General features: G+C 36.4%; 1 protein-coding gene across 2 annotated transcripts; it reads right to left on the bottom strand.

Annotated features, from left to right (window-relative positions):
* LOC130826387 (uncharacterized) lies at positions 1-9,390 on the bottom strand. 2 transcript variants are annotated; one of them, XM_057691982.1, is made up of 3 exons: positions 9,275-9,390; positions 9,058-9,177; positions 1-2,818 (listed from the first exon to the last, which is right to left on the bottom strand). In XM_057691982.1, the coding sequence occupies exon 3, from the start codon at positions 2,698-2,700 to the stop codon at positions 181-183; it is 2,520 nt and encodes an 839-aa protein (XP_057547965.1). In that variant the 5' UTR covers positions 2,701-2,818; positions 9,058-9,177; positions 9,275-9,390; the 3' UTR covers positions 1-180. The 2 variants fall into 2 exon arrangements, with proteins under 2 accessions (XP_057547965.1, XP_057547966.1); XM_057691983.1 differs by adding an exon at positions 6,327-6,484 and having other exon boundaries at positions 9,058-9,390.
* Between the last annotated feature and the right edge of the window lie 3,098 nt (positions 9,391-12,488).

Here is a 12,488-nt window from a genome sequence, read left to right on the forward strand (position 1 = left end):
TTATGAAAAGTATAACTAAAACTTATTAACTGCCATACAAAATCAATACGTTAAATCCATAGCTTACTACCTCATTTAGTCATTTGTATAAAGATTCAAAATGTCACAGGAGATCTAAAATAACAAAATAGGAACGATTGAATTGCCAATGTCCGGTTTTACATGTATTCTATTCACAAACTACAAACTCTTAACAGATTCTACTTGAAGTGTCAAATCCTTAACCCCAGCATCCTCAAATCTGTGCATGACACGAGCTTTTGTTGCACTTATGTCACTTTCTGATGAAACACGCAGATGTAAAGTGCCAATAACATCTGTGTTCGTTAAGCTCCAGACATGCAGGCTTTGAATGCCTGAAACTTCTTTCATTTTCATTACATCATTTACAACAGCTTTGAGGTCCTGTTCATGAGCTCGGGGAATCCTTTGCAACAAAATTTCTGCAGAGTTCCTCAACAATGGTATTACAGATGATACAATTAAGACAGATATGAATATAGAGCAAGCTGGATCTGCAACAAGCCATCCCTTATATTTGATTAACAAGGTTGATATCACAACTCCAACACTTCCCAGAGTGTCTGCTAGAACATGTAAGAATATACCTTCCATGTTGTGATCAATGTGTTGGTGAGTATGCGAGGACTTCGAGTGTGAATGATGAATATGACTGCAAGAGTCTGCTTCAGGAGGCTTAGTCATGCTCTGGCACACATGATCGTTGTTGTGATGATGATGAACATGTTGATCCTGCTTATCATGGTGATTATGGTGAGCATGATGACCATGATCATGATGCTTATCATATCTACCATTAGAGTGATCATGGTGTGCATGACTATGATCATGGTCATGGTGCACATGACAATGATCATGATCATGGTGCACATGACAATGATCATGGTCATGGTGCCCATGACTATGATCATGGCTATGTTGTACTTGACTGTGATCATGGTCATGGTGTACGTGACTATGATCATGGTCATGGTGTACGTGACTATGATCATGGTCATGGTGTCCACGAATATGACTGTGATTGTTATGGGCATGAGAGTTGGAGTGAGAGTGAGAGTGAGTGCAAGGCCCTCCATGGGCATGATGATGCTCCTCGTGAAAGAAGATTAAACCCACAATATTTACAACTAGTCCCCCAATGGAAACACCTAATAAACTATTTGTTGAAATCTCCTGAGGATCCAGAATTCTTTCTAATGATTCTAGCACTATGAGAGCTCCAACCAGTACCAGAAAGACTGCGTTAACATAGCCTGAAAGCACCTCAAACCTTCCACGACCATAGTTAAACTGACTATTGGCAGGCAAACGGGAGATATAACTAGCATAAAGCCCAATAGCTAGTGCAGCACAATCAAACAACATATGGCAAGCATCAGATATCAACCCAAGACTATTGCTCATAAACCCAGCAACAAATTCAACCACCATATATCCAGTATTGATCATGAGAAAAAGGGCAATTTTACGAGATTTACGTTCACTCAAAACATGTCGAATTGGCCTCATTACCATTGAAGAAAAGGTTTCCGAAGGATCGGCCCCCAACTCCACATATCTTGCATAAGCCCAATTCAGTTGCCGAATGGCAACCCAAAGCAAAAAACCACATATTAACAATCCCCAAAGTGAGAGCTCCGGGAAGTAAACAAGCTCCCAAATAAGTGTAAACACAAAGGTGATGAGAAATTCTTTCTCTGAGTCTCTAGGATTAACCCACTTATCATCATTATACCACTCACTCAAAAGGACGCCAAAGAAGACAGTGTTTGCCAGCAACCAGCCCAGATTCAAAATGGAAACACTCCCACCCTCTGCTTCAAAAATAAGCATATTAATGATGGCAGGAAACAACAGCATAGAAGTAGTGAAAAACAACGATATCAATTGAACCCGTTTTCGACCCAATTGCCTAAAGGTCCCCCAATTCATTAAATCCTTCTCATAAGACCCCAAGAACCCAGACAAGAAAGGAAGAAGCATGGGCACAACTCTCAAACACTTCCCATCAACAACCACTATCAATGAATGTTGAAAATTTCCAAGATTACTATGAGAAAGAGGAAAACAATCCATCCGATCCCAGCTCACAGATAATAGAAACAGCCCAGCAAACAACGCGAAGAAACCTCGGACCCTTGAATGCCCGTCTCGATCCCAGTCTTGATCTTTCCAGAACCGGAAGGCAATATTTCCGGACAATTCAGCCAAGATCATAGCTGCTGTCCCACAATAACGGAGAGCTTGGAATCGTAGCAGGAAGACGATAGCAAGCAGAAGGGACTTCAAAAGGAGATGTCTGACTTGGGATTGGGAAAGGGATGAGAGAGACAATAGAGGAATACGAGGATGTTTGTGCCAGAGGGAGAAGATGAGAGTGAGGAGGAAGGAGAGAAGAGAAACAAGGAAGGAGAAAGGAAACAAAGAGAAGGATGGAGAGGAGCGGAGGAAAGGAAGAAGGGAGTAAAGAGAACGTAGGGAGAATAGGAGCAGGAATAGAAATGAAATTGAAGATTTGTTGTTGATGGAGTTGGATGACTGAGAGAGTCGGGTTTTAGAAGGTGTGGGAGTTGGGGTTAAAGGATAGGCAGAAGGGTGATGCATGGATGTAAGCACAGTTGACCGTGGTGGGACTGACAAGCGGTGTGGCCGGTGGGGATGGATGTGACCGTCAGCCATTTCTGTGACTAATGAACAGTTTTTGGCAGGCAAAAGAGGGATGTTTAGGGTGGGTAGCTCAACTGTCAAAGGTCATCCTGTTGTTGCTGCACCATATTTTAAAAGCTCACATTTGTACCTATCAATAAAAAAGAGCAATGCAAAGCCTTAACTCCAACAAACATATCAAGCAAAAGATCATTAGCGGGATAATGAGCAACAGCATGAAAAAGAAGCAAAAGTCTCAATAAGTTATCTTGCACTACTATCAACTATCAAGGAATAAAACCTTGCAAGCAGATCAAATCCTTCTAGATTATGAGAAACAGCAAGATTCAACCTATTTGCATCTTTAGTTCAGCAGATGCGAATGTTGAAACAATTTGACTTCACAATGAGAAAAAGTTGTATTTGCAGTTCAAGTTGAAGCCAAGTGGATAGTTTATAGATAAAACTAACGAGTGTTATCCAGGTTATTCTCATGGAAATACTTCAATATTTAAACGGAAGAATCTTCAAACTGAAAGTGCAAGCAAACAATGATATCTTCTATGGATCAAGCATGTTGGGGTAATATAATGCTAATGATGTTATCACTGGACAATATAATACCTCTGAGAATGCTTTGAATGAAAATGGATCTAATTCTGAAATCGTGGCGAGGGGAAATGGTAGTACTAAAGCGAATTTACTTAGTGAATCTGACTTGACAACTACGAGCAGATAACTGCTGTTTATTTCCTAAGAAATTAAAGATGGGAAAAGCGGTGCAATTTTGCAATGTGAAGATGTTGAATCTCAGGTTGAAAAGTGAATTAAATTTCTAGCAGTATAGGTTAAGGTATATTTCCAAGTTCCAACTATAGCAAACATAGACACTTATACAGCTTCAATGGATTTGTTTGAACCTATGTTACATGGACTCGGCAACTGATGTTGGATACTGGCACGTATCCAAGTGTCGGATACGTCTAAATATTCAATTTTACGCCTAAAATGAAGTGTCTAAATGTCGTACCAATGTCCAAGCATCAAGAATTGGACATAGGTATGTGAAGCAATATGAAGAGTCCGAGTAACATAGGTTTGAACCAACGGAATGCTCGGATCCCAAGGTACCATTTCTAATACACATGTGGGGAAAGCTCGGACACATTAAGTAGTGTTCTTATGATGATGTGTCCTCGTGGTTACGTTCCAAACTTTCATTTTTGGGGAAGAAAGAAGTAAGTCTATGCTAAATTATGTACAATTCTTATTTATATGAAGTAGCGGATGATGTTTGCTACCAAGGGTCAATGGCAAACAACCTCACCGTTATCACTAACAAGGGTAAGGTTGCGTACATCCGACCACCCAAAAGCTCTATAGGCGAGAGTCATTTAACGGCATTGGGGTAAAGAAATGTAATGCAATCTGTAAGAAAATGAGGCTATGCATTCAGGTCCACATTCTTTCAATGGTAAGCTATGGTTATTAATTTGTGAACTACTTGCTTTAAATTATGAAAGGGAATGTTGAAGATAATTCTACTTTGAATTAAATTACAAAGTGATGTATTTTGGGTATCATCTTCTTTGGTTATCACTTATGAGTGCACAACTCATCAAATGAGAATCTAATTGTTAAACGAATATCTGCACAGATCCAATTTATTGACTCAAATGAACGAGATTTTACTCAAAAAAAGGTATACAATTGAAATGCACCTTTTTGTCCAAATCTGAAAGGCTTGGTCATAACTTCGAGAACTGAGAACTGATTTCCTCCTACACCATAAGTGCCAGACGTGCACAAGAAAGGCAAGGGCAGCACAGGCTACTAGGAGTGTAGAGATGGGTTTTTAAAGTTAAACAATCTGTTCAAATGGTTCGGCAAGACCACAACCTACAAATACTGTAAGGTTTACACATACAGTTGTCGGTCAAGGCTGAAGAAGACCTTTGCTGACAATGGAGATGGGCGAGTGGTATGAACATAATCTAAATACACATCAAGGAGAAATAATCTTTCTATTTTTGCAAATTCTTTAGGAGGTGATTTCTCTAAAAAATCAACAACAACATCCCATCACATGAGGAAAATGGGAATTTCCTTATGAGACTAATTCAGCATTGTCAAGTGGGATATACGAGGATTTAGGGGATGGTAATACTTCTAATCCCTATTTTAATTGATGCATCTTTGCCTTTTGCATTTAAAAGTAATGACCCTCTTAAATAAAGGATTAGATCCTTCATAAATTTTAATAAGTTGAGTGTTTTCTTGAAGATAGGGTCAAACTAGTAAGAACCTAAACTTTCCAAAGTTGCTAAACACATTTATTAGTTGGGTGTGGCTTATTTTTTATGATTATTCTTCCAAAAGATTTTGGACGGTATCCTTCCATAATTAAAGTAGATGTACTTGATGTTAAAAAACAATTCATTTGGGTTAGTTGTAAATGTTGAATTGTTGACAAGATCTATAAATTCAAAATCCTAGTTTAGTATGGCCTTCATATTATTGATCATGAAAAGGCTCGTTGGGATCAAACCAAAACCTTTAGAATTTGACCAATAGCTTATGATAAGGTATTTTGGAGCTCATAATGTATACTAATGATTGGATAAATAAGACCAGTGTCATCTAGGGATTAGGACATATCCAAATTGGAGTTAGATTTATCTAACAAAATAAAAATTAAAAAAATCTACTTGTTCTTATCAGGTCTAGCGAATGACAAGGTGTACAGTATAAAGTAGAATGGCCATTTGGAAATGTAATGGTGATGATCATTTGCTGATAGATTATTTACTTCTTTTACCCTAAACTCAATCTCCTCTTTTTTAACATATTAAAATGATTTGAGTAGAGCTGAAAATTTTAAAATTCTCAATTGCATGTTTCACCTTTGAAAAGATCATTTAGCAATATCTAGTTTCTACTAGCTTGGTAACTTGTCTTATCTAGAAAAATTTAAAGTTGAACAAAACTCAGTTGAAGCAATTGCATAAACTTAGATAAGAGACTCCAAAGGTTTACAGAAAATCTGAACCAAAGAGGCGGAACACTATCCACATACCCTACAAAAGTTTATTGGTATCACATGAGTCTAGTTCAATGTCCCACCGACAGTAACACAAAGGATGAGCACTCTAGAAGAACAACTCACTAACCTGACACCAAGCTTGACGCTCTAGTAGCATCTCATGTGGAATCAGCCGCGCAAGCCTAGGATGAAGTGCTTAAAAATAGGAGTACAGATGAAGTAAGAAAGAGCAATACCCAACTTTAAGACTAGATTGGCAAACAAAGCCATATGTCCCAACTTTTGAGGTTCCATGGGGGGATGAGGCTTGACTTAAAAGAAAAAGGGCGTGTGGAAGGAAGGTAGGAAAGGCCTAAAGCCACCTACTTTTGATGTTTTGTTAATAGGGCTCCCAAAATTTAGACACGTTATCAAACTCTTTCTCCAAAATACCCCTTACAAAGCTTTATATGAAGGGGATCCTCCAACCTTACACGAATTGGGAGAGGGAATCACTGTGGATGTTTTAGAGAACATTTAGACGTTGTATTAAATGAGTTAAAAAAGAATATGAGAAACTCTTAATAGAAACCTTGGGTGTAAAGAGGAGACCTTTGAAGAAGGAGAAAACTTATACCTTAAACAACCAAACTGTACGAAATTGGTTGTGAAGAAACCATTTGAGAAGCTACCATCATGATGCAATGGGCCATATTTAATTCTCTAAGAAAATAGGCAAGAGGGCATATCTCCTTAATTTCTGAACAAGAAACATACATCCAAGATCCACGTTTCCTGAACACAGATTCCTAATTAAAAAAATGATAACAATAGACTTGGTAACAGAAACACAAACAGAAGTTGTCTTAGGAGTACGCTTGACCGTGAACAAGCCTTACCGGCGCAAAGTGTTTACGAATGGAGAGAAGTACTGCCTCAAGAGACCACTTGAGACTATTTCATCATCATTCTGCAGTTTCACCTTTAAGGCAAGGTGAATTTTGAGGCGGGGATAATGTAATGACCTTATTATGGAATGATCCAGACTAAATTGAAGGTAGGCCTAAGATCATGCAAAGATTTTCAAGACTAAATTGAAGAGCTTATACAATCAGGCAAGGTCATGAGAGTCATTTTCCTCTTTACTCGTCTTAAGTTTAAATATAAGAGCAAGTTTCTCCTCAGAGAATTCATTTACTGTCATTCATACAAGTGAGTTCATCAACAGTTTTCTCTCTCAACGCCTTTTGGAAGTACTCATTACTTAATTCTTTTTGTCTTCCTTCACGCACATTTCTTCTTTCTGCTCCATCGTTATAGGGCATAATTGATCTAAAGCACACTTAATCATGGAGGCATAATACTACTCGAGTTCTCTACACTATCGACGAAATAGGATCTTGCCTAAGGAAGTTCCGAATGTATGGAGGTAAACACAATGTTAAAGGACTTTGACATGACAAAGCTCCACAAATAGATGAGTTCAATTCAGTCATTCTTAAAAAAAGCTTTGCCTTTTAAATCATGATGTAGAAGACTATTAGTGAGTTTCTAGGCTTTAGAAAGTTGTCCATGATATGCATGATTCAGTCTGGTTGCAAAATCCATCTTGAGCCCCAAGACAATAGATTATGTACTTTTGGCTACTAAACTAGTCAAAGGGAATACAAGTTCAAATGTGTCTCCTAAAACTATGTTAACAAATTCAATAAGAAACATCCTATGACTGAGTTAATGGTGTTCCTTAGCTTAATTACTAATGAAATTGGTTTCCTGGCCAAATTTATCAAGTGGTGCGCGTTTTGCATCTCTAAAGTCTCTATTACGCCCTTACAATTGATATGCACCCGACACCTTTTGATGGAGAGAAAGGACTCAGCAAGGGGTCCCTTTCTTCTTTTTCATTTGTGGCCTCCAAATGAAGTATTTGTTTAGGTATCTCAAATTGCTAGCTGAGAACCCTGATTCTAATTTTCATCCTAGATGTGAGAAATTATAAACCACTCATCTCTTATTTGCTATGGTCTCTTACTGTTTTGAACAACATAATGAATTGAAGCAAAGTATGTATTCCTTTTTCAATCTAAATTATGCATGTCTTTTCTGATTTCACTAATTCTTTAACACTATTTTTGAATCGGAGGAAGTGGAGGGATTGCATTTCCCTCATTTGGATAAATACCGAGGAAGGGAGGGAAATATAAGGAAGAGAATTAATAGGAGAAACTTTCTAACATTTTAAACAAAACAAATTCTTCGAATATTGAAAAGATTAAAAAAGAAAACACACCAATCTCCCACCCCTCCCCTTCTCAATCCCCCCACCCCCAACTCATTTCCTTATAAAATATTATCCAAACATAGTGTAAAGGTTATAAATTAGAAGCAAATTTGGATAAATATTGCATTGATTTGGAGGGAGTTTATAAAGAAGAGAAAAGTATGTCAGTCTCCCGGCCTTATCACACGTACCTTACATATAGGTATCTACATATGCCTCTAAAAAAAGCATAAAAGGCTTAAATTGAATGCAAATGTCGTGTTACTAAAATCTTGTAAAAAACAGGTCTTAGACTGGAAGGTTTCAATCCTATGTCAATAGGCTTCAATTGATAAAGTATGTTTCATGTATGTAGTTGTCCATCATAGTTTATACTTTCTAAAAAAGGCTGTTAGAGGGGTGCAAAGGCATTTTCAATTGTTCTTGCACAATGGCAAATACTCAAGCGTCACTTGGAACTAATTGCCTTCCCAAAACTGCAGAGGAACAGAATATCAGAAACCTTAAATTGGACGTGTGTTACAATGTTGTTACGACATTGCTTGTGAGCAGGGTTCATTCATACTACATCAACAACGTTCACTGAATTGGAAGATGAGTACGATGTTACACAATGACACTTTAAAATAAGAGGACATAAAAACTTTTGCAAAGGGATTGAAAAGCTATATGTAACAGTATGGTCTCTCCAAAGAGTCTTTTCATCTTAACATTATTCTTTCATCACAAATTATGCACAACAGCTGACGGATTTTTTGAATGGCAGGTTTAATGTAATTAGTGATCCTTGGTGTCCTGTCTGTGAAATTTATCACCATTTATTTTTCAATAGTCAAACTAACAAGCAATTGGGATGGAGATTTTCAAACATTGCAGCTAATCAGATCAGCAGGCAAAAATATTGATAAATTTATAGAATTTGATCAACTAAAATTGCCAAAGCAACTAATCAGAAACAAATAAGCATTGCAAATTTGCAGCAAACTACACTGAAAATAACTATTTCAATCCATATATCCCAATTAACAATCAATAGACACAAAATCATTTAATTATCTAAAAAGTATACATCAAAATTCAGACTAACCTGGATAATTGATGGTAACATTTAAGATGTGGCGAATGAAGTGATAGCCTAACTGTATTCAAGTGAAAGAAATACTAAGTGATAGCTGATAGATATACGATGCCGACTTCTAATTGCTTTCTGCTTGAAAAATGCAATGAGATCTCAGTGTTAGTAGTAGGGAAGTACCAAGATCAGAAATTCAAAACTCCTTGCGACATGGTTCTTGATGATTTACCGATCTGTAGATTCAATCTGTTCGCTGCACCAGTTTGTGAGAATCAGCAGTGTTCACGTATCGAATTGTTTATTGTCTCGGGAAAATGGGAGAGGTCAAAAGAGAGACGATTAGAAAACCTTGTTCTTGTTAAAAAAAAAAAAATGGGTATTTTAAATGTATGTCTATATTTATCCGATTTTATAAGTGAATTTGATTTGATTTGTCTTTAAAATAAATTTAAAATTATATAAAAATTATTATGCACACAAGATTTAATTTTAAACAAACCCAAAATACGTCATTCAAAATGGATCGCTAACATTTGTTTAGTCTACTTGTATATTAATGTTATTTTTTATCAATAATTTTAGAGAAATTATCAATAGTATCACTGTATTTTTGCACTTTATTAATGGTACTCATGTGTTTTTTCAATTATCAATAATACCTCCAGCATTTAATGCTAATTACAACCGTAACAGTAATGACGTTTTTGCCGTTATCTTGTCGTTAAATTCTTTTAAAACCAAACCATGGTCAGATTGGTTTACTATACTTAGTTGCTTCCTTCTTCATCTTCAATGATCTGTTATTCTTTCTCTATTGTTGAAGCTCCAATTATTACACTAATGATGCGTTCAATATTATCTTCCTTGTAATCAACTAGGTGTTTAATACTAATTGTTCTTGTAACACCCCGGCCCCTCGGACCGCTGGTGAATACTCTTGGAAACTGTAGACTAGCCCCACAAACCAACACAAGTCTTTCCAGCGCACTTTGGCCTCACTCGTGCGCACCCGTGAACACTTCCCAGGAGGTCACCCATCCTAAGATTACTCCATACCAAGCACGCTTAACTGTGGAGTTCTTAGCAAATGGGTTCCCTAGAAAAGAAGATGCACCTTGTTGTTATGAGTAGTCTATCAATCCTTTTTCAAGTTAAATCTGGGGTATTACACTCACCCCCACTTAAGAATACAACATCCTCGTTGGACTGTAACTCAGGATCTTTTCCCCCGCTAGGTGCACTGAACACACAATCAGCCACGGTCGCAGGGTTGCTCTGATACCATTTGTAACACCCCGGCCCCTCGGACTGCTGGTGACTACTCATGGAGACTGTAGACTGGCCCCACAAACCAACACAAGACTTTCCAGCGCACTTTGGCCTCACTCGTGCGCACCCGCGAACACTTCCCAGGAGGTCACCCATCCTAAGATTACTCTCCACCAAGCACGCTTAACTGTAGAGTTCTTAGCAAATGGGCTCCCTAGAAAAGAAGATGCACCTTGTTGATATGAGTAGTCTATCAATCCTTTTTCAAGCTAAATCTGGGGTATTACAGTTCTCATTTGGGTTCTTTTCAATACCAACTTTTCAATTTTGAGTTATTTTCAATTATTACACTAATGGTGTTCAGTTATTTGGGTTCTTTTCAATTTGGTGTTCAATTATTACGCTAATGGTGCATTCAATATCAATTTTTCTCATTTCGAATTCTTTTCAATTTGTGGCTTTTTGTACCCAGAAGCAATTTCTACATTATATTTAACTAGGTGTTGCTCAAAGTTTAATTTTTTTGATTTAGGTTTTGTTTTGCTCTTTCTTGGGGGTGCATATAAAGGAGTATCTTGGTAACCATGGTTATGAAACTAGGAATTATATAGGGAACAAGCGGTATGAACTTTCTGGGCAATTACTTTCTCTTCTTTTTGAGGTAATGGTTACTCTCTAGTCCATCTTTCTTGTGAATTTCATTGAGTTTTTATTACCACTTGCATGTTTTAAATTGATCAGTAATAACAATGCATGCGAGTTGAATTTGTGATTTGGGTGGGTAATACAAGGCAATCAAGGTGCTATCTATACAATTAGTAATGGGAATCACCTGCAAATGAGGAAGCCATAGATGAAGAGGAAGAGCAAAATCAAAAGGGAAGAAGAATAAACGTTTAGAAAACATTGAAAAAAGATGGTGGGTTGGTTTATAAGGAAGAAAAAGTAACTATGGCTAGTTAAATTTCAAAATTAACCGATAAATAAAGGCAAAATCATCATTAATGTCACGTTGTAACTAGCATTAAGTGCTAGGGGAACTATTGATAATCGAAAAAACACAGGGGTACCAATGATAAAGTGTAAAAACACATAGGTACTATTGATTATTTCACTTACTTTATTGTAATAATAGTTATCAAGTGTTAGTTGTCTTATAGAGAAAATATAAGCTAATACGGAATGAGACTAATAAAAAAATTACTTAGAGCTGCTTTTCAACTAATAAATAAGTCAAAAGTCTATCAATAAGCTAATTACCTTCGCAAATTTTTGTTTAGGACCGTTCCATTGATAGGACGAGTACAAGTTATATGATAGTTTTAATATATATGTGATTGGTTTTCCGCTATATGCAATTGATTTTGAAGATGTAAGTTTACACTATGTGTTTCATTTTATCATTTATGTGTATGTGATCATTGTAAGTGATCATTTTTACTATATAATTTTTCCACTAATAGATTATTATTCTTATTTAATTAAAGAAGTACGGAAGAGGTCAATAAGTTATGTGGTCAATGTGATTAATTTTAAGCTATGTACGATTTTAAATTGTATGTGTTCAGTTTTAAACTATATGTGACGCATTTTTAACTATATGTGAACGCTTTTAAGTCGTATGTGGTTATAGTGGGCTGTCTCATATGCAGTGTCCTAATATTAGGACGATCACTTATGAGACACGCTGAATTACCTTAGTGTCAAATACTAATCAAGGCCTTAGCCCTTAAGTGAAAATGATACCACAGGAATGAGTCTAATAGCGCCCTTAATGTGAACTTCTCCATCTATATCTAATACTAAAATAAAGACCACCTAAGTACATGTGTCATTTTCTCATGAGTTTAATTCCCACCTAATAACTAGAGTATTGAATATGCTATTACCTCAATAGCCTTAAATACTAGATTATCTACTATAATAATCCCTACATTTAAGGCATTAATTACTGTAACATTATTGACTTTCTCTATCTTATTAAACTAATTCTCACATTTTGTGAAGATCATTACTACCTGTAGTGGAAGATTATTTTTATCTTTTTCTTATAACATTTTTCTATCTTTCTTCTATTTTCATATCCAAAAATTAAGTTTTTTTCTTCTTAATTATCTCTCTGTAGATTTTTTTGGTTTAGTTAATTCAAACGAAAAAGAGAAGTGAAGCATGTA

Source organism: Amaranthus tricolor, chromosome 1, assembly GCF_026212465.1.
Source record: "Amaranthus tricolor cultivar Red isolate AtriRed21 chromosome 1, ASM2621246v1, whole genome shotgun sequence".
Taxonomy (NCBI): Eukaryota; Viridiplantae; Streptophyta; class Magnoliopsida; order Caryophyllales; family Amaranthaceae; genus Amaranthus; species Amaranthus tricolor.

Excerpts from the sequence above, each read along its gene's own strand:
- LOC130826387 (XM_057691982.1), bottom strand. The coding sequence starts at position 2,700 with ATGGCTGACGGTCACATCCATCCCCACCGGCCACACCGCTTGTCAGTC.